At 40.4% G+C, this 23,764-nt stretch overlaps 1 protein-coding gene across 1 annotated transcript in view; it reads right to left on the bottom strand.

Moving 5' to 3' along the window:
* LOC149183898 (auxin transport protein BIG-like) overlaps positions 1-23,764 on the bottom strand; it is a 58,029-nt gene that overhangs the window by 17,473 nt on the left and 16,792 nt on the right. Inside the window, 3 exon segments of the mRNA XM_089417305.1 lie at positions 16,292-16,472; positions 16,682-17,293; positions 17,509-23,702. Of these exon segments, the coding sequence (XP_089273431.1) occupies positions 16,292-16,472; positions 16,682-17,293; positions 17,509-23,702 (6,987 nt within the window).

The following is a 23,764-nucleotide window of genomic DNA, read 5'->3' as shown; positions in this document are numbered from 1 at the left end:
CTTCCTCTTCTAGGAAGAGGCCCTCTTGGCTTAGGGGGCTACTCAATGATGCTGAAGAACAAACTGCACCCCGAAAAACCTTCCGTGAAAGTAAGAAACCTAACACGTATCAGGGATACTTGACCATCATAAGCACGATCATACAAAATGAGCCTTCATCGTTCTCAGATGCCGTCAAGCATCAAATATGAAAGGATGCTATGACCGAAGAATATGAGTCTATTATGAAGAATGATGTTTGGGAAGTAGTTCCCAGACCCCAGGACAAGACAGTTGTCACTTCTAAATGGCTTTGGAAGATAAAGCATGCAGCAAATGGAAGTACAGAAAAGTAAAAGGCTCGTTTTGTCGCTCGTGGCTTCTCCCAAAAGGAAGGTATAGACTATGACGAGATATTTGCACCTGTTGCCAGATATACCACCATCCACTCTATCATAGCCCTTGCCGCTTCACAAGGATGGAACCTACATCAGATGGATGTCAAGACCGCGTTCTTGCATGGTTCGATCAAAGAAGAGGTCTACGTGAAGCAACCCGAAGGATTTGAGATGTATGATCGAAAATCTCATGTATGCAGGTTGAAGAAGGCTCTCTATGGGCTGAAGCAAGCACCCCGAGCATGGTATGACAGGATCGATAGCTACTTTAAGACTAGTGTTGTATGTGGATGACCTCTTTCTAACAGGTGCAGACCCTCTCATTCACAAATGTAAGAGGGAGTTGGCTTTTGAATTTGAAATGAAGGACCTAGGACTGATGCATTATTTCCTAGGACTTGAAGCGTCGCAGAAGCCAGGGAAAATTTTCCTATCTCAAGGAAAATATGTGGTGAAGATATTGGAAAGATTCGATATGGTGGACTGCAAGCCTGTAACTACTCCGATGGAGCTTGACTTCAAGAAGTTAAGCGGTAGTGCTGTTGGACTTGTTTTACAAAATGCCACCAAGTTTCGACAACTTGTCAGAGCATTAATGTTCTTAGTGAACTCCCCGTCCAGATATTCGGGACACGTAGGATTCGAGATTCGTGGTGTCGGATTCGGACACGCTGACCCCCCGGAACAGGACACATTAGGACACGTTATATATTATTTTATTAAAATATATATATATATATATATATATATATATATATATTAAAAATTAGATATTATCATATTTCTTACACAAATTTTAATTAATGATACAAATTTATTGATTTCAAACATAGATCTTCATCTATAACTATTAGCATGCATAGTACATACAAAATTCAAATAAATGTCAGTGGTACTAGTCACATAAATGATAAATCTATTAAAAATTTAAATCATGATTCATAATTCATAACTGAAAGACAACTTACAACTACAAGATAGTAAGATAAACACACTAACAATTGTAGTTTTCTCATTAAATCATCAAATCAAAATGTGTTACATAGGTAGTGTTGGTGCAATGCCAATGGCAAATAGAAATAGAAAATATAAAACAACTACAGGTATACAAGCCTCAAGGCATCAATCAGCATCACTGTCCCCATCATCATGGTCCCCACTGCTCTCCTCTGCATCCTCTTCCTCCCCTGTATCCATAGTCGCCTCTGCATCTGCTGGTATGGAGGTTGACCCCTCTAAGTCATCAAATCTAACAGGCTCTAGCACTGGATCATTGAGATCCATGTTGGCCAATGCCAACTCAACAGTGATGTCCAGACCCATATCATCAGGAACAGTGTTACTTGGGAGCGGGAGCGAAAACAGGAGCGGTAGCAACATATTCAGAAGCTCTTGGTTTGGTGCTCTTGATTAAATACGAGTTCCATACCCTAATACATAAGAAAATTCAATGGAAACATTGCAATCCCCCAATCCTAAAATCCTGAAAAACTGATAAGTCTGCTGGATTTTAAATGAAATCTAAAATTCTACTTTCTCCATATGAAATCCAATGAGGTCGGAACCACTCTCAAACATCCCGAGTCATTTCATGGTAATGTTAAAAATTTAAGTAAAAGGATGAAAATGAAGATTAAGGAGAATGTCACTTTTACTTTAAGAATTTAACATTACCATGAATAGCGTATCAATACTAGGGCCTAGACTTGATCATGAAGCTGCCAAAATGCTCTACTCCTTGCTGCAACAGCACAAATCACTTGCCAACAGCACAAATCACTTGCCAAATGAAAATATTAATGAGCAAACACGCCCTTTTCTTTCCCGCACTGAGCTTAGTGAGTCCTGGAAACAGGACACGTGTCCCAAAATCGCGACACGCTTTTGAAAATCGTGACACGGCCTCAGATTCGACGTGTCGGAAATGGACATGACGTGTCATATGATTTGGACATGAATCCGGACTGAATTGTGTCGGATTCGCTGGATTCGGGATTCGTAGGGGGTTTAGGACGAATCCGGTGACTTAGTTTGCAGTCAACACATTAAGTCAGCATATGGTTGAACCTCACCACATACATTGGATTGGTGCCAAGAATCTGTTAAGATATCTTCGTGGCACAATTACATATGGGTTAAGATACACTGTCAAAGATGTGAGATACTTGGATACACTAATGCTGATTGGGCAGGCAGTGTGGTGGATCGTAAGAGCACTTCTAGGTGTTATTTCTCCTTGGGATCTGCTTCGATATCCTGGATGAGCATGAAGCAAAAGTCGGTGGCTTTGAGCACCGCCGAGGCAGAGTATATTGCTGCTAGCATTGCCTCCTGTGAGGCAGTCTGGTTGCGAAAGCTCTTCAGTGAGCTGTTTGGATTTACATTGGATACCACCGTGATCCTATGTGACAACCAGAGTGGGATTCGTTTGTCAAAGAATTCTGTATTTCATGATCACTCCAAGCATATCGATATCAGGTACCACTATATTCGAGATATGGTGCAACGAGGAGCAATAAGGCTCCAACATATCGGTACAGATGAATAGGTCGCCGACATTCTGACAAAGCCCCTAGGGAAGGTCAAATTCCTGACTTTCCGAGAACAACTTGGTGTTGTTCAAAGACCCTCTGATGAGGGTGTTGTATGATGTATTGGGCTTTGGGAGCTCCGGGGGGCGCGGGGTACTTCTTGGAGCGACATATGACCACAGGGTGACTCACCATCCCTTGGTGGTGTACGTGTACAAGGTAAAAGAATCAAAACTTTCCCTGTGACACCCCGTGGCGACTATGTAGCAGGATGATTAGTTCTCTTGTGAGGTCTGGATGATGTGTTCTCCATGACGATTGTGTCGCAGGATGATTAGTTCTCCTGTGAGGCCTGGATGATGTGTTCTCCATGGCAATTCTGGACAAGATGATTCGCTCTCCTGTGAACAGGATGATTCGCTCTCTTGTGGGACAAGATGATTCGCTCCCTTGTGGGACAGGATGATTCGCTCTCTTGTGGACAGGATGATGTTCAATGACATTGATTCACATGGAGCAAACAGCTCAATGATAATACAAAGATATTTACAAGAATAGAAACATCAGGTTTCTATGTAGAATATCGAACAAACAGTTTCATCTAAGAAACTGCTAAAAGAATAAGAATAGAAACATCTAAAAGACTGAGCATTACTAAATAGAGATATAGAGATATATTCTAATACCCTCCCTTAATGCTCAATCTATTTACAACACCAATAGACCCGCGAAATTTTACAAATTTATCAGGACCAAGAGGCTTGGTAAAAATATCGGCGGGCTGCTCTGTGGTGGGAACATAGTGCAACTGAACTGAGCCGTCTTCAACCAGCTGTCGAATGTAGTGGCAGTGAGTTTCCACATGCTTTGTTCGTTCATGAAAGACAGGATTCTTGGCAAGTTTGAGCACTCCCTGATTATCACAAAACAAAGAAGTAGGCCCTGTCTAAAAAACATGCATATCTGCAAGCATACGACGAAGCCAAACTGCCTCACAGGCGGCCTTAACTGCTCCCCGATACTCTGCTTCTGTTGAGGAGAGAGCCACAACCTGTTGCTTCTTACTAGTCCAAGTAACAGCTCCAGATCCTAGACTAAACACATACCCAGCTGTAGATTTACGGTCATCAACCGAACCGGCCCAGTCAGAGTCAGTGTAGCCACTGAGAATAGGAGTGGAGCTGTGAGTATATAAGAGGCCATAATCAGAAGTACCACGCACATATCGTAGCACCCGCTTTGCTGCTATCCAATGATCAGCTTTAGGAGCTGACATAAAGCGAGAAATGTAGCTTACTGCAAAACTGATGTCAGGTCTGGTAGCAGTAAGATAGATGAGACTGCCCACTAATTGCCTGAATAAAGTTTCATCCACAAGAGGAGAGGATGACTGTGCTGAAAGTTTGAGCCCTGGTTCCATAGGAGTCGTGGCCGGTTTGCAATCCTGCATTCTGAACCTTTCCACAAGATTTTTGGCATACTTGGACTGAGAAAGAAAGATCTGATTTTCAGTCTGCCACACTTCAACCCCCAGACAGTAATGAAGAAGTCCCAAGTCTGTCATCTCAAAAGTTCTGCATAGATCTTGTTTGATCCCATGGATCAAATGTGCAGAGCTGCCAGTAATGATAAGATCATCCACATAGACAACTACAAACAAGATATCATCATCAGTATGCTTGATATACAGGTTTGCATCAGATGGACTCCTCTGAAAACCCTGATCTGTCAGATACTGATCAATTTTTATGTACCAAGCCCGAGGAGCTTGTTTCAATCCATAGATTGCTTTAACTAACCGACACACTTTCTGTTCTTGACCAGCAACCTTGAATCCTGGAGGCTGCGTCATGTAGACTTCTTCTTGGAGATCACCATTTAGGAAAGCACATTTTACATCCATCTGATGAACTTTCCAATTGAACTGAGCTGCTAGGGCAAGCACAAGCCTGATAGTACTCATCTTGGCTGTAGGAGCAAAAGTCTCCTCATAGTCGATGCCTTCCTGCTGTGAAAATCCTCGAGCCACAAGCCGAGCTTTATACTTGTCTAAGGTTCCATCAGCTTTGTATTTGACTTTATACACCCATTTGCAGCCTATGGGTTTTTTGTCTGCGGGAAGATCAGAAAGAGTCCATGTGTGATTCTTCTGAAGACTCTGAAATTCTGCTTGCATAGCCTGTTCCCACTCAGATATACCCTTAGCTTCTGAATATGTTTGAGGCTCAAAAGTACTGTGAAGGTTAGCCATAAGAGCAAAATTGACTGTAGACTGTTGTCTGTTCTTATGCCTAGAAGTTCTACCTTCAAGGAGCTCATCATCCCGGAGATCACCTATGGTTTTAGCCCACCATTTTGGCCGAAGAGAAGAAGAACCAATATCAGGATTAGAGGGACCAATATCAGGAGGAAGAGAAGCAGGCTCAAGAGCAATAGGGACAACAAGAGGGGGATTAGCTTCTGTAGGAAGCTCAGATAGAGTAGTATCAAATCTTGATGCTACATCATCCCTCCCATCAGATGGACTGACTGGAAGAAGAACACTGTGAGGCGGATCCTCAGAACGCTGCTCAGAAGAAGAAGACTGAAAGAATCCTCTGTCTTCATCAAATACTACATCTCGACTGAAGCTAAGTCGACCAGTGGCTATATCTATCAGCCTATAAGCCTTGTGATGATCACTGTAACCTGTCATCATGAGTTTCTGACTTTTGGAATCCAACTTAGATCGCTTAGCAGATGGAATCCAAACATATGCAACTGAGCCAAAAACTTTGAGATGACTGATCTTAGGCTTACGACCAGACCACACTTCTTCAGGAGTCTTCCCTTTAACAGCCTGAGTAGGGGATCGGTTAAGAAGGTAAACAGCAGTAAATACTGCTTCAGCCCAGAATTTGTTTGGAACACTCCGGTGTTGTAACATGGAACGAGCCATTTCAACAACCGTGCGATTGCAACGCTCGACAACACTGTTCTGCTGGGGAGTGTAAGGTGTGGTGAATTGACGTTTGATGCCATGAATATCACAGAAGTTGGCAAAAGCCGAGGAACAAAATTCCCCCCCATTGTCGGTCCTAAGGGTCATGATATTACAACCAGATTCGTTTTCAACTAAAGTTTTAAACTTCTGAAAGGTACTAAGAGCATCAGATTTATTTTTTTTAAAATACACCCACATCTTTCGACTGAAGTCATCTACAATAAGTAAAAAGTATTTGCAAGCAGTTATAGAAGCTGTATTCATAGGACCACAAATATCAGCATGAAGTAACTGAAGTACCTGGGATGCGCGCCAAGATTCTCCATTTTTGAATGACGACCGATGTTGCTTTCCCGCTTGGCAGGCGCTGCATACCCCCAACTGCTGAGTCTGAATATCAGGTAATCCTGACACAAGTCCCTCCCGAGAGAGCTGAGAGAGATACTGCATATTGAGATGCCCATATCGTTGATGCCATAGAGTACTGATGGGAGAGACACGAGCTGCTAGTGCCACTTCTGGAAAGTCACCGGTGTCAAGTAGCCTGTATAGACCATGGTCCTCGAGGCCAGTAGCAACTGTCAGACTGGTCTCCCTGTCAATGATGGAACACTTGTGTGCACTGAACACAACATCAAGCTGAGGAGAATTCCTCATAATCTGACTGACAGAGAGCAGATTAATCTCCATACCAGGAACATAGTATACATTTAGAAATATGAGCGTGCGTCCACCAGACTGAATTTGAACTGTACCCCTGCCAGCAACAGTGTACTTTTCACCTCCACCAAATACAACTGAATCACTGAAAGGTGAAAAGTCAATAAACCAGTCACGCCTGTGAGAGAAGTGGCGTGATGCACCAGAATCAATGTACCATGCAGAGGAAGGAACATGTTCTGAAGACCTTTTAGCCATAAAGGCGTAAAAGGCAGAATCTGTCTGCTCGGAATGTTCTGCAACATTCGCTGTCTGATGTGACCCTCCCTGTTTCTTTTGTTCAGCAGCAATCCTCTGCCTGCAGTCTTTCTTCATGTGACCGAACTTGTGACAGTAATTACACTGTACACTTTTCTTCCAGTTAGGATCAAAAGACTGAGATGATCCTCTCTGCTGAAAAGACTGAGAGGACTGATATTTTGCAGCAAATGCATTTTCCAAGGGCACTGATGAAGTACCACTACCAAACTGCTGTTTCCACCTATCTTGCTGCAGAAGTTTGGTACATAAATCTGAAAACTTCAGATCAACATTTGTGGTTGTAATGTTGAGTGTTTCAATGAAGTGTTCATAAGATTTTGGTAGACTCTTCAGGGTAATGACTACCATATCTTCTTCCTCCATGGTCCAACCAATGGCGTCGAGCTGATCTCGAATGTCTTTAATTTTGTTGAGATGTTCCTGTAAAGACATATGTTCATCCATCATGATGGAGAACAACTGATTTATGAGAAAAAAAGCTCTGCTTTTATCAGATGTCTCATGCAATTCTTTCAACTGTTGCCAGATTTCAGCAGCTGTCTTGCCAGAAGGGATCTGTGGTAATTGATCATCAGCTACAGAGAGCTTGAGAAGCATAACAGCCTCTCGATTTCGATCATCAAATTTATCTTGATCGGTCCCGGCTGTACCTGGACGAAGCTCTTTGCCCAAAATGAGTTGATCAAGACGCCTGTACTCAAAAATGGTCAGCAGTCTTTGTTTCCAAATGTTATAGTTGCTGCCATTAAAGCGTTGATTTCCTTCTAACATCAGATTGGTGAGCGTGGCCATTTTCTTAAATAAAATACAGAACACTGATGCTCAAAAAAAAATTGGCTGCCTGTTTATCCTGATGTAAACCAAAACAGATGCTGTTCTGGAAAAAATTACCCAGCAAAAAAAATTTTCCCTGTCTAAAAATTAGCAATACTGACTGCTGCAATGTCCAGAGGTCTGACTGCTGCTATAAAAAGATAATTTTTCTTTAAATCTGAGTTATAATGGAGGCTGTCAGAATCACTATGAAGAAGAAATTCATTGACAGAAAAAAACAACTGCCGGCAGACAGAATTAAAAACGCAGATCGAACCAAAGAAACGGACCCACGGCTTCTTAACAGGTTCACGTCTTAAGTTCTAAGGTTTCACGGTTTTACAAGACGCCAATAAACATGGACCCACCGGCAGACAAAGTGAAATACGCGGATCTAACCAAGGGAACTGACCCACGTCTTCACGTCTTCACGTCTTCGTCTCAGCTATGCTTTACAATGAGTTATGGCTTCACGTCCTCGCGGAATATAACCTCGATAAGCTATTTCGATCGAACAGCATATATGTATGAAGGTTATATTGACTGAATATTCATCCACGTATTTTTTTTTTAATATAGTTTGACCATTATATTGGATGGGTTTTGAGCATACCAAGACGAGATGTGAAGCACGCAGAGATAACCCGCAGATGTATCCACAGTGGCCACGACTTTGACGAAAATAACTTTGACGAAAATAACCGGAAGCACGCAGAGATACCTGGCCACGACTTTGACGAAAATAACCGGAAGCACGCAGAGATACCTGGCCACGATTTTGACGAAAATAACCGGAATTGAATCCCGCTCCCACGAAAAATTACCCGGATATGTGTGCGATTGCAGATATCGTGAATACTGAATACTGAATTCTGGGGTTGAATACTGAGATTTCACGGGCCACAAAAAATAAACAAGACTTCAAAAAAACAGATAACCTGTTCAACCGATAAATCGACTGCTGCCCCCAGATTTCAAAATGCCGGATTTAATTTCAAGAGAATTTCAGGATCCCTTTCTGTATCGAGATTGACGACTGTAAGCTTTTATCACAATGAGCAAAGCCGAAGCTAAGACTCAGTGAAGGCTACCTGGCTTACAGAGGGCTCGACCTTAGAAAGAAATGAAGAGGATAGCTGATCAAGAAATCTACAGACCCTGAGAGCAGTTTCGAAATGAACTCCTGAATTTTTCAAGCTATGAAAAATTATTTCGAAAAAAAATCCCTGTGCTCTGATACCATAAAAGAATGTTCAATGACATTGATTCACATGGAGCAAACAGCTCAATGATAATACAAAGATATTTACAAGAATAGAAACATCAGGTTTCTATGTAGAATATCGAACAAACAGTTTCATCTAAGAAACTGCTAAAAGAATAAGAATAGAAACATCTAAAAGACTGAGCATTACTAAATAGAGATATAGAGATATATTCTAATAGATTCGCTCTCCTGTGAACAGGATGATTCGCTCTCTTGTGGGACAAGATGATTCGCTCCCTTGTGGGACAGGATGAATCGCTCTCTTGTGGACAGGATGATTTGCTCTCCTGTCGAGGCATCCTACCCATGCAGTCTGGGACTCATGGGAAGTACCTCTCATCTGATCAATGAGCAGGGAAATGAGGATAGGGACCATAGTAGTACCGATGGACACATCGTTGTATCTACCGTACTCCCTATGCTAGGATGACCTTCATTGATCTAGGATCAATGATACTAGTCTAGGACCAGTGGTAGGAGTTGTACCCACTATGACACCGACTTCGGGTCAGTTGAGGATTGGTCTATGACCAGTGGTACACACTCTGAGACTGACTTTGAGTCAGTGAAGGATGGTATGATACATCCTCGATCATTTCTTCTTCTTCATAATTCAAAAAAGCAGAGCAGAGCAGATCAAAACAAGGCAGAACAGAACATAGCAGAGCAGGCAGAATAGAGCAGAGCAAAGCAGGGGTCAAGTTGTATAGGGCAGTGCATTTGATGGATGAATAGTAGCGATCGACAAACAAATTGCAAATAGAGTTCTCCCTAGTAGAGAGGGAGTGTTAAAATTGGCAACTAGGGCCAAACTCCATATGGGTCATCTTATTCATGGCTGATAATATTTTTATTAGATTCCTCTTGTCAAGAGGTGTAGGATTGATCTAAAGATCATCCAATTCCAATAAGTATTTATGGAGATATGAATTTATTTTGATTATGGAATAATTATCAAGCCGACCAACAACTCATGTAGGCTCAGAAGCACAACAATCGCATCTATTCAATCATCAACATTTGTATATAAATACAGGAGGTCTTTTCCTCATTTGAACACACTCATCTCGTCACATCTCTCTCTCTCTCTCCCCTGCGCAAAAAGAGGCTCTTCTCCTACTGCACAGAAAGAGACTCTTCTCTCACATGTGTGGAAGGACGCAGATTTAGGGCTGCAACTGCAGATCGGAAGTTTGGCCAGCGTTGACCATCAAACTCTCTCAGAACTGCATTGTAGGTGGAACTGACTCTCCTTAGAAGGCCACATTTTTTGGTGAAGGAATCAAGCCGATCCGACGGTCGGTTTGCAAGATATTGTCTGCCCTAGTTGAGGGTTGGTCTAGGGTTTGTTGCTGCTGATGTAAATCAGATTTATGTACTATTTCTCTCTGCTGAATTATTGAAGATAAAAGAAGATATGATCAAAGGGTTTCCCCATATTGGGGTTTGTCCCTTGCTAGCTGCCACATCTTGTGTCTCTTGTCTTGGCTTGTTTTTCTGTCGATCGTTTAATGTTCTATCTGCACTTTACTTAATGTACATGTGATTGCTAATCTGTGGATAATAATAAGAAAAGAAGTAAATTGCTCTAAGCATAGAACATACTATAAATTAACAAACACTCTGATACCATATTGAAATTTCTAACTCTAACACGTCAGAAATTCTTCCTACATTATCTAGTTTATTTCACCTACTTGTTTATTCCTTAACAATTTATTTAACCATATAAATACTGAAAATAAACACAAATGCAGTCTCAACTCATATACAGATCATCAACTGAAATAATAGACAAACACACAAGGGACACTGTTATTTTTGGACAATCGTCCCGAGAAAAACCCAACTTGAGAAAACTGGTGCAGCAATTCTGAAGGTTTTATTATTAAGCAACTTTCTTGAGTACAACTAGGGTGCCAAACTGGCTCACCCAACAGAGATATCAATCTGGCAATAATCCCTCTTCGGAAGCAGATATTCAACAAGTCTGCGCCACAAAAAACCTTCCAACACTTCTCTAAGGCTCTACGTCAGCCCTCTTGGCCTTTGCGTAGCTTTGGAACCCCCTACGTCAGCCCTCTACTGCTTTATGCTAAATCTCTGGCCTTCTGCGTAGCTCTGGAACCCCTTGCGTCAGCCCTCAACTACTATGCGGGCTCTCTGGCCCTCTGCATCACCCACACAATCCTTGCTAGCCTCTGCGCATTCTCTCTGGCCCTCTGCATGGCTCATGTTGGCTCTGCGTAGCCTCCTCAATCACTACGCTGGCCCTCCAGCACTATCTTTGCCTCTCCGTTATGCACTCACTGCCCCTCGCTGCAACTCAGATCACTTGTTCAAATTTTCTCAGCAAACCCCACTCCAGAAAATCGAACTGACTGATTAGTCTCAGTGTATCTTCAACTGACCCTCAAGCTTCCTCTGATACTTTTCTTGTTGAGTCTTCAACAAGCCGAGATTAAGTCCCTAATCAACGCTAAGATTAGATTTGGCTTGATCCATGTCATTTAGAACCTTCTCACCCAGTTTTATATTAATACCCATTAATATTTTAATTTCCCTAAGTTTAGACTTAGGAACTCCATTAAAAATATTAATTATTTTAATATCTTTCTAACCAGGTGGAATTTCCCCAAACCATTTCTGAGTCTTGGAGATCTCATGTGCTTTAGCCTCTCCACCAATTTTCATGGCTAGAGCACATCCTATACTACCAAATCAACACACCTCATTACTCTCAATGCAATGCATACAAAGTCCTAAGAAAAATTGAAAAAACAACAATGGTATATACACAATACACAGAGATCTAACCTGAAAACCCTAATCAAGAAAACCACAAAAACCTTAGTTGCACCTCTTTTTTCGTCATTGAATTAACTTGACTATACATAATACAATATTTAGGTATTCTGCAGCATCCAGAAAATCTAATTCGTGAACCCATATTAGATTGAACCCTTTTCCCTTGACCAGGATTAGATCACATTGGATTGAAAACACATTAGCCAAAAAACATAAAACAGGTCAAAAAATGGACCAAAGTAGCCCCAAAAAAATTCCCCAGTGGCTCCAGCATCCCCCTGCAACACCCACAGTACATACAAGCAAAACATTGACATAACCATGCAAAGAATATAGAACATTCTTAGCATCAATAAAAGTTCAGGATTTCACAATAATTAAGTACATAGAAAAATCATGCAGATAGGAAAACCAGCTGATCTTTCAAATCATTTGTTTTGGAATGAATGCAAATACACTAGTCTGGTAGTTAATAGCGGGTTACATAACTGAGGAATGTTCAGTGGCCTTTGCATGATTTGCCACACAAAAGAAAAAATAAAGCACACCGTTTGGACTCTGGAGCTGTATGCTGACTTAAGCTCGTTGGGCCTGGATTGCATTGAAGTTCTCAACTTTTCTGTGTAGAAATGGAAATGTGTAATTCTAAAGACAATTGGATGATCAGACAGCATGTTAGAGAATTGTGGAATACAATTTGTTTGACTTGTCTTTAATATTTATGGAAAAGGTGGTAACAGCTACTTTTAATTGTGACTATTCTAAAACTTAATCTAGGAGAACATCAGCTTTAAAAACTGACTTGACTGATCAAGTGGCAACAAGAATAGTGAGACCAGATATTGAACATTAGAGTTCAGTACTAAGGCTGGGATGTTGCCTCTCTAGAATATGTAGGATAAGGGGGGTAACATTAGATCTTATTCCCCCGTTGTACTTCTTTGTGCGATTCTTCTATTAATGAGTTAACATAGAGCAGTGTGTAGAGCACATTTTCAACCAAAAAAAAACCTTCAAATGAGACATGAAATGAATTTATTTCCATGTTTGGAGGTTAGGCCATTGATATGTTTAATCTTACATCTATTTAAGGATGTAATTTCACGACCTAGCTTTTCCATGAGCCCACCTTCACACCCTTCTATGTAATGTCTAGAGAGAAAGTTAACAACTGAATTTTTAGAATATCTTCATTTAAAATCAGTAGTGTAACATCCATTGTTCTCTACAGAGATTTTGGGATTCAGCTTATTCCTCACTAATAGGCCATATATGTTGAAACAATGAGGACACACCTCATATTGCAGATTATGCATTGGGAATAAAAAATATCTCAAATGTACCCAACTGAATTTAGCACAACCTGATCAAAATTTATCGTATGATTATGTCATGTAGCTTCAACTGCAGCTTTGATACAAAATACCCCAAGCTATTTTGTAAGTACCTAGTCTTTGGACATGCAACTTAGTTATTCAAGTTCTTTAGCTTGTGACTTGAGACTCAAGAGGTTTTAACTTTTACAAAGTGTCTCAAAACTCAGCTGCTTTATGGATTATTATTCCCCGTGTTTATGATCCAAAAAACTACAAATGGTGTCTCAAAAATCAGCCTTTGGATTATTATCCCATGTGTTTATGATCCAAAAAACTACAAATGGTTAAATACAAAGTATGACAACACATTCCACACAATCACCTCACAACAGTTGGGAAATATGGTCTTTATACCACTCTGCTGACCTTGGGGTTGCAACTTTTAGATAGCTCTGCGGCCCTTGAGGCTAGGATTTGTCATAGGTCCTGCAACTACCCCATGATGTTTGTTGTGTTTACATCTGTCCACAACATAACTGGCCTGAAAATTAAAATGTCTTCTATTCACCTGCAATGAAATCGTAACTTTTGGATTTGCAAATCTTTTCCAAGACACAACATCTCCTTGCAGGATGTTTGTTGGTCTACAACCTAGCTCTTGCACCTGACCAGACTTTGCAGTTCCCACAACATTCTAGCATTGAAACCTTTTACAAGATGCAAATTTTTTCTACAAAGTTTTCATAGGCCCACAACTGAAGCTTGCAAGATTTCAACTTTCTCATCCAATTTTTTTCTTGTAGGACATTCCACAAGTCCACAGCCAGACATTGTTGCATTGCAACTCTCATCAACCTACAATTTTTTTCTTAAAATTGCATATCAATCCCTGCAACTTTCTCCATGAGTTTTTGCAGGGCTTTGTAAAACCTTTCTATCTAACTTAAATCACAACCCCTCCTTAATAAAGAAACCACTTCAAGATCATTCCTATTTAGAAAACAAGGTATTGAAACACTAGCAATTTAGTTAATGCATATCTATCATATTTCTCTATCTTCTCTTTAGACTTTAGCTATACAGAGGTCTCTTTATGAGAAGAGACAAGGTCAGCAGTAAGAAAAAGGTCGTGTACTTCATCAAGAAACTATAACCCACATAGGTCCATCTTCACCCAAGGATCAAAAAGAAACCAAATAATCCAAGGTTACAATGGGTTTCTGCTAGTTTATCTTATTATTATATAATAAACTATATTTTTTTACGTTGTGGTAACTAATAGTCTGCCTTTTTCCCTTTTTATTTACAGACCTGTCTTTTTTTCTCAAGTTGGCTTATAAGTATAAACACACATGGACACAATAAATCTCATCTGTGCCACACTATAGAGTGCACCTCAATTCTCTGTGTGAATCATAGTTTCTCTGATTCAGAAACAGTCAAACTGGCTGAGTTGATAGGCCACTGCAGCAACTCGGCCATCAACTTGGACTGGGGGAACGGTTTGGTACCAAACCTGCCCAGGCCCCAAACTGGCCAGTCAAACCAACCTCCTCTGTCTTCCATCAGCTAAGATTTTTCAATTCCAGCAATTACTGTAACTGATTCCTTACGCAGTTCATCTGCACAATGTGGTATTGAACTTAATTGCTTCAAGTCTAGAATCCCTACTTGCAAGGCAGGGCCAACAGAAATATGGCTGATACAGTTTCTCCACGTAATTCTGCAATAAAGCTAGTTTTTTTTTAAAACAAATTCCTTAGACAAGGCTGCCACATCCAGAAATAATGATAAACAATTCAAAGTTCAAACAGGAAATCTTCTTCATTGATAGTTGCAGCAGAGAAGTGTTAGTGGAGTAGCTGGAAACATCAAAACATAAAAATTCCAGGTTGCATAATATAATATAGGAACATGCATGAAAATATGAAAGTTGCCACTTTTTCAAATTCTTGAAAAATTCCATCAAGAACAAATTCTGTGTGCAAGAGATGTTTGAAGAATGTGGGACCTATTAATCCACCATAGAAAACCTAAATCACGTTACCACAAGGGGGCAATGTAATACAGATCACAGAATTTTTACAATGATGTCAGAAGATATGAGCCACCAAATGTTGTTCGACTTCTTACCAACTGTGAACTTTGGTGATGAGGAGCTGTAAGGAAACGTCACTAGTTTTGCACGAAGGGTAACAATTACGATAGCTGAAAAGAACTCCAATAACATTTTATGCACAATCCAATTCATATCTAGGATTGTCATCTATCAGAATGTTATATTTTTTTGAAAATCAGGTCATTGAAATCAAACTGGTCCAAGTCAAAGTCCAAGTCTGAGTTTTAAACTATGGTGCAAATATTAATTGAACACTTGGTACTTGCTAGTTTCATGTGCCCCTAAGGTGGAGATTTGGGGATATTAAGGCCATAGAGAAATAAAAGGCTTACTTAAAGGACAACTTAGATTCTCCTATCTAGGTCACTGAGCCTTAGATGGCCCTGAAAGTTGACTATCTCCTCAAAAATATCATGCTATTGACTCTAATTTTGTCACATGGATCAACATTCCCCATGAGACAGCCTGTACTCTATTCTCACCGAGAGGTGAATTCAAATTCCACACTACACTCAATCACCACATCTACCAACCATTCTTATCTGCAGAAGAGCTACAGCAACACTCTATTAAGTTCACCATCATTTTCCAATACCCAACCTAAAATGAGATTGGATACAGATAAGATCACCTGTTTATGCAACTGCCCATATTATTCTTTGTCTTCTTCAATGTCTTTCTCCATAGCTCTTCAAGGAAGGGACTTGGGTTAAGTATAGACAAAGAATACTGACAGGTTTTAGCTTAATATGCTATTTTTCAGTTAATCACTCCCATATGGCAGTACAAGATGTACTATATTGTTTCTAAAACTCAATGAGAAAATAGTTATTGCCCGAAAGTTCATTCTGGCCACAAAATTGGCATTTGGCAGTGCCCAAAGCAACAAAATAGAACCATAACCAAGAAACTAATTTTAACACCTTTTGTTTAGGACCACAATAAGAGACTCAACCTTCGATAGTACAAGAGAAGTAGCAGTTCAGAGAAACTATAGAGTGATAAAAAATAGAAATTGCAGTTAAAAACAAAGACAGTTTACCTCTGAATAAGAAGAAACAAACAATACCACAGAGAGATGTAACAGAAAGAATACCGTGATTCTCTAAAAATGCAGCCAGGTTAGCCTGTCGATGCAACGCAATCTTGCAAACCGCATGCATCTGTGCTGCAAATTCTTGAGTTACCCATGCAGTTGTTGCACCACCAACTCCTACTTTAGAAGCAAGGAATGGACAAGTCCTCACAACTCCAGCAAGTCGCATCGTATCTTTTACCTGAACAACAACTAGTCCAAATCCACATTAGAACCAAACTGCAAGGAATGGACAAGTTCTCAGAACTCCAGCAAGTCACATTGTATCTTCTACCTGAACAACAACTAAATGAAATCCACATTAGAACCAAAGTTATATGGAACAATATAAGCTTTTCTGTTCCTCTCAATGATTCAGTTCTTTAAGAACTAACAATGTGAAAAGGATACCTGATAGTATATTTCTTTTGTAGGATACAAAGCTTGCAGCACTTGACGGCCAGCTGACTGCAGAATTTGTTGCCGATCACTTTGGAATATTGTCTCCAAGAATGGTTGGAACTTTCTTCTACCTGAGTCTAGCCCAGTTTCCACAGAATCTGCACCCACTTTCATCCTGTATAAAGAGTAGTACCCAGACAAAAGTTTAAGACCATCTGCAATTACCTGTTCCCAAATAGAAGCAGTTTGCATGCTTTTTTGTTTTCTTCCTGTAGTTCCAGCTGCTCCATTCAATGTATGTGCCTCTATATCGAGCACTGCATCAAGTTTCTCCTTCCAACCAAAATCATCCTTAGCTCGACCATAAACTTCTAATGAGTCTATTCTGGGCAGAGAGGAACCATTAAATGTTGGACCAATTGTTAATGTAAATTCCTCATCAGCCAAAAGTGCTTCTGCATTTGTAAATGGTATATCATACCAGCATCGCATTCCCTCCTCCAATTTTATGGCCCTCTGAAAGATAGCAAGCTCACGAGGAATGTGACTTGCTGATGTATTTCCCACATGAACACGGCAACCTACCATTACAATGTCTGGATTGGAATTAAACACAGTTATCTGCAAATATGAAATCATAGACAAATCAGCACAGGTATCCATAACTCTTGACCAAAATATGCTCATGTGTCTAATTTTACAACTACTTTCATTCATACTGCACTAACATCAAAGAACTTCCCCTTCAATGGAAAAACATGAGCTACCCAAATCAAGGCAAACCATGATTTAATTATTATAACAAAAAAATATGATTGAAGAAAAAGTGCATAAACCTTAAATCCAGTAGGGCTGGGGCTCTCTAAGAAGCCTTCTTCTGATGCTAGATTCATCTTAACACCTTCTGAATCGCTGTTTCGAATAACATCACCTCCTAGCTTAATATCTGTAGTAATGCAAGTTGTCTTTTCAAAGAAATCCAGTGGAAATTCTGGGTTGAGCCCAGCATTTTCTGTATTGCTGAGGATGCCAGAACCTAGCTTTTTCACCTGCTCTGATTTATTACTGCAATCATGTCTTAGTAACTCCAATCCTCGAGTTCCACTGCCCATTCCAAACGAGAATATCTGCAAACTACCGTCGTCATGTAAAAAAAGAGCAGTATTGTTGTCCTTAGAGAGAGGCCTGTAAGCTGCAGTGCCAACCCATGGAGAAGATGAATTTCCAGACAATCGCAGAAGTTGTGCAGAAAGTTCCGTAGGACCAAGAGACACAGTGAGTGGAGAGTTTGACTTTAAACTAGACAGGCAGACAAAAAAACCACTGCCATCAAGCAACTCCTTCCAGTGATGTAGCCCAGCAGGCCTTAACTGACCATCTTGATCACCCTCAAGAACACTTGATACTTCACTAATACAAGTGCCTTCCGGATTCAATTGTCCAATCAAAGTTGAACCATCATGATAAGAGAGGAAAAGTAATCTGTAGTCTGCTGTGAAACACAGAGATATACCTTTTGACTGCACTTCTCTACCCTGGACCTGGATAGTCTCTGTCAAAACTTGAGCTCCAGTGTAACCTTCTACTCCTATTTGTTGCCTATACAATATACCATGTTGTGATAGTACAATAAGAACTAGCCGGCCACGTAAGATGGGCACCAATACTGCATCTATGATCGAATCTTCCAATAATGTAAAATAATGCATAGGGCTAATGTTGTCTTGGGACAGGTCATAGATCTTCACAAACTTGTTGGTGACCACCATGAGTTGAACCTGAGAACCAGGAAGCCAGGCTATTTGTCGGATGTAGGCACCTTGTAAAGCAAGCTCAATTGCAAGACGGTCTGTTATTTCCCCTCGAGAACTGAAAGTGAGAATTTGGCATTCTTCATACCCAGCTACAGCCAAATAGTTCTCATTTATAGGGTTGAAAACGAGATGAACTAGTTCAAAGCGAACCGAATTTCTGGAAAGAGGCTTCACATTAGTCTTGTCTGTTGTCACAGGCGCAACAGTTGGCTGTCCAATAAGTTGCTTCACATCAAATATTGTTACTTTGTCACCTTCTCCTGCTGCAAGCCTGCCTCTGCTATTTATAGTAAGCAGAGATTTGACAATAGAGCCACTAGAAAGATGTGATTTAAGTTCCCTTGCATTAGAATATTATGTTTTAATCTTCATGTCCAGAGATCCATTTTTATATGCCTTCCTTAATTGCAAAAGATCTGAATTGTAAGACAAAACCTTGTCATCACCCAAAACTATCCTCTCATCTTTTGATAATACTGAATGACTAGCCACATTAATACTAGGTAGAAGTTGTCTACATAACATCAAAACATGGCCTTCAATATCCATATCCATAAAAAGTGATAGCAACCCATCCTCTTCCTCTTTAGGGATAGATAACTTGAATGGTTTCTCATTCTCCATGCAACCATCATCCTCAAGATCAGAGTCACTGTCAGATGGCTGGAGATGGTCCCTCTCATCTGGAAGAGGCAAGAATGGTTCAACACTGCTAGCCCCTCTCAATGATGTAGTGCTGGAAGAAACATACTTGTGAGGCTTCAAGTAGAGGCAGCTTGTCCCTCTTACTCCTCCTGCTCCACAATCACAGAAGAAACGGCTTAAACGAGAGTAAACAACTCTATGACCCCTGTGGCACACCCTTGCACAAATAGAACAACACCCTTTAGAAACAGTCAGATCGCATGTGTAGCAGAAGTACCAATGTTGTTCCATAAAGTTGCTCCCACTAGATGTGAATGTACAAACTTTTGATGCAAGTGACCGTTCACTGTTACTCTCATCATCATCTTCTTTGTCCATACTAGCCAATTCTCCATCAGATGTGCCATCATCCTCGTCATCCTCTGCTGATGTGGCATCACACTCAATTGCAGTAGAATGAACTCCCTGATTGACTGGATTGACCAAAGCCTCTGAGTTCTTTCTAGGAACATTAGACTTCAACTTACAGCTAGCAGAATCATTGCTAGAACTAGTGTTTGACCAAGGCTTCTCCGTTGATTTTTCAGAAACATGCTTGTTAGCACCATATGCACCCAATGCAGAAACCAGAAAACCCAAGATGAACTTCAAACCTTCAAGGTGGGTTTCATCAGCAGACAACTTGACCACCATATCAATTGCTCTCTTGATCAGAGGCTTTATTGTAGGCTCACCATTTTCCAACTGAACCACAAAGTTGAAATATGCTTTTGCAGTAGGAACATCGAATGACAGGAATGCCTTCTCTAAGCCCACAAGCAATGCATCAAGAATGTGATCACATAGTTCTCTTGATTTTGAATCAGATGGAGGTAACACCAGAGCATTTATGAAAGCAACAGCATAATCTCTTGCTGAATTAGAGACTCCTGTTGGCAAATTACCCACAGCTGATTGAACAGTACATCCTAGCAGCCTTTTTTCCAGCCATGTAGACAAAGAAGATGAATCCATCAATAATAACTTTTCTTGCAAGGTGTGCTTCAGGTTAATATAACTCGGATCACCTGTTAAAAGATTGACAAACAGCTGTAGCACCTTTGTATTTACTGATTCATTATGGCATCCATCCAACGCATCAATTAAAGGTAAAAAGTTACCATGGTCTCCAAGAAAATCCCGGAACTTATTGGATTGGTTCAACATCGATGAGTCCTCAGTGTTCCCCAAATAAAACTTAAGCAGAATGACTTTACTAGAATATGTTCTCAGGCATTCCAACGTATCAATTGCATTTGTAAGTAGATGCTCTTTGATAGATAAGTTAATCTCCTTACTTGAGTTCATTTCTTTTACCAGACTTTCCATGTGCTTCAGCAAAAATAGATCACTATAAATACATCTCTCTTCCATACAGGGAATTAAATTATTGAACAAGACTCTACATTTGTCATGTATACCCTCAAATAGCCTGTCAGACATTATCATCATTATGATGTCAAGCAAACTATTGAAAATTTCTGCATCCACCTCAATCCCCCCTAATGCATCCCTTGCTCTGAAAAATTGCTCAATTGTATACAAAAATCCCTCAACAGAAAGGGTAGAAGAGACCATGGTTGCACTCCCTGAATGAACATGTGATGGGAAACCATGCAATGAGGAGCTCAGAAAAAGTTTGTTCAGGTTCCCTGTGTTTTCTTTGCTAACAACTCCTCTTAACTTTGTTACAGTGCCAAGTACAGACTCTATAAGCTTAAAACTAGCTCCTAGCTTCCCCAACAACTCTTCCTGCTTTGACTTGTCCAAACCTGCCTGAAGCAGCAAATTTAGTGAAAATTGTGCATTGCCTTCACATCCTTTTCCATCAAGAACAAAAATTACAACTTTTCTCATTGCCCCCACATGCATGCTCAAAAGGGATGTCAAAATTTTCAGCAAAAAGCTTGCTTTTCCATCCTCCAATACACGAAAAACTAACTGCTCACAAAGTGTAAGTAATGAAGTATCTTTAGACGTCTGCTCTATCCAAAAAGCATCCTCTCTTGAAACTGGGCTCTTTCTCAGAGACACTTTCCACAGACCTGCCTGGAGCAATGATAAAACTAAAGACAGCCATGCATTGTGCCTTAAGAATAACCAACCCCTTTCCTTTACACCATGTTCTTTGTATAATGTTTGAAGCTGAGAGAATATATCTACAACAATATTTTCCAGCTGTGATAGATCCCCTGTATGGCCAAAATGAACATTATGGCACAGAATTCGGCTAAAACTTATGAAGTATTCAGTTCCAAGCAACTTGTCTCTACCCAATTCAGCACTCCATGGCAGAGCAGCAACTTCCTTAACATCAATATCGGATAGAGTGATCCATCCAAGTACAAAACAATACCTTTCAAGTATAAGCTCATGCACTTGGGAAGCTTCCCTACTCTGCCACACATCCAAAATACGACAAATAACCGAATAGAGATCAGACCAATTTAAACCCAGATCCTGAAGAACTTTGTGTTCTACAATACCCCAATTATGAACCCCACTAACATCAATCAGTTGCTGAAAGATGTCAGCCATTCCATGCTCTTCTGTGACTCCCTCATTCACATTTATAACACTTTGTACCACATGATATACCCATGATTCCAAGCAGCCTGTTCCTGTGTGCAGCCGAAAGGTGCCTCCTTGTGTGATCTGTATTAACTTATTTCTTATATTGAACATCAGCCAGGATGGGAAGGTGGTGGAGTGGAGAATCATATGCCGGAGAATCAACATCAATCTTGAAATGAGAAAAGACCAGCAAGCTAATTGCAGGCTGTTGAGTTCCAATGGAGGACAACTTACATTGCTGAGGGCAGAAAAAATATTCTCTGCCATTTTGATTTTTTCAACCACATTCGAAAAATGAAAAGCCATGAGAAGAACTTCCAAATGAAATAGGGATGGAAGACTTGCACATACTTCTTGCATATTTAAGCACACTGAATATGTAGCTTTCACTTTCTCAACAATAAAACCTGTGTAGCCTCTGCAGATTTTAAATCTCAAAGAGTCATCACCCAAACTGGACCATGTGGATTTCCTTATAATAAGAATGCGAGCTACAAGAACAAGAGCATCATCAGTATAAACAAACCTCCCATCCTCTACCTTCAGAACTTCATTTACTAGGTGTTCTTCAAGTTTGTTGCATAAGGCATGCCTCATAACAAGTTCATGTAACAGGTTAAGGCATGCTTTATGAAAATGTTCAAGGAAGTGTTTTTCATAAGGCACATCTGAAGCACCAGCCCCCTCCATTCTTTCATCAGCAACTGAAAGCTGTGGCTGTAACATTTGTAAAAGAGCACTGACATGCTCTTCATTAAGTTGGTGACAGGCTTCTTTGTAGATAGAAGAATGCCAATCTGGAGAAAAAATGCACTCTTTAAGAAAGCTAAGCACTTCAACAGCTCCTTGTAAAGGTATATTGGAGTCAGAAACACTGTCATTTGTCGGGCAGGGCTGTTCATGTCCATCAGACGTAGCTACTTGCCTGCCAGCCTCTGAAAACAGATCTCCAAAGAGTGCATCATCTTCATGACCACTTGCAGACTCTGCATCATTTACTCCCAGCCCATCCTTGCTAGCAGTTGGCCACGACTTATCCCCCCTGGGCCTTGTTTTTACTCCTTGTGCATGCAAAAAACTTGCAATAGCTATTAGATCCTCTAGCCAGTGACCTGTCTGTGGAAATATAACACTCAATTGATTCTCCTTGCTGCGCTCACCAATTAAGGCAAAATGTTGTGAGCGAAGGTTACAGGACAAAGCAGTAGAAGTTAAGTCTACAACCCCATCTCCTTCATGACCACCCTGACTTGTTTGTTTCCAATGAAGTTTTTTACAGTTCTGTGATCCACTGTCCCGAGCAAATCTCAAAATATTAATAATAACCTCAGGTTTGTAAACCAAAGGAAGCTTCTGAACAGTATTATGTCTCTCATACCTCCACATTCTTCCATCCAAGATGTCCAATAAAGCAGCAAGAATAAATGTGCGTATGTTCTCAAAAATGGTATCATCCAAAACCACATCATGAACAAACTGCAAGAAAGTTTCCAAAATAAGTGACAGTTGATGATCTAGATTGTTCTCCACATCCACAGGATCATGATTGACAGTTTCAAAGCTCATCTTAAACAAGCCAGGCAAAAGACCAGCCACTTCACTAATATTTATCAGTAACTGGTTACTTGATACAACAAAAGTTGTCGCCTTTGTAAGGCTAACAAGAAGTTTCAAAAGCTTTGTAATCAAAGCTATCCTTGACTGAACTTTCTCATCTGAGCTTTCCTCAGTCAGCTGAAGAGAACGCAACAATTCTCTACAAAGAACCACCACTCGCAAGATGCACCCAAGATGGGTTATTGCATAATGTTGTGCAAGACATATCACATCACTGTCATTCTTCCAGAAAGTAGACCCTTGTAGATCTATTGGTTGTTCACCATCCAAGTGAAGTCCTTCATTGGCTAAAACAACAATGGCATTCTCTACTGACTGTCCTCCCTTTATCCATATATGGTCTTTTCCATGATCACATAAAACAAAAGATATAAAGATTGTCTCAGCAGGTTTGGTACAATAA

Source organism: Pinus tabuliformis, chromosome 3_2, assembly GCF_031772625.1.
Source record: "Pinus tabuliformis cultivar Carrire ecotype Pingquan chromosome 3_2, CPIR1, whole genome shotgun sequence".
Taxonomy (NCBI): Eukaryota; Viridiplantae; Streptophyta; class Pinopsida; order Pinales; family Pinaceae; genus Pinus; species Pinus tabuliformis.
This window is presented reverse-complemented; position numbering and strand designations above follow the sequence as displayed.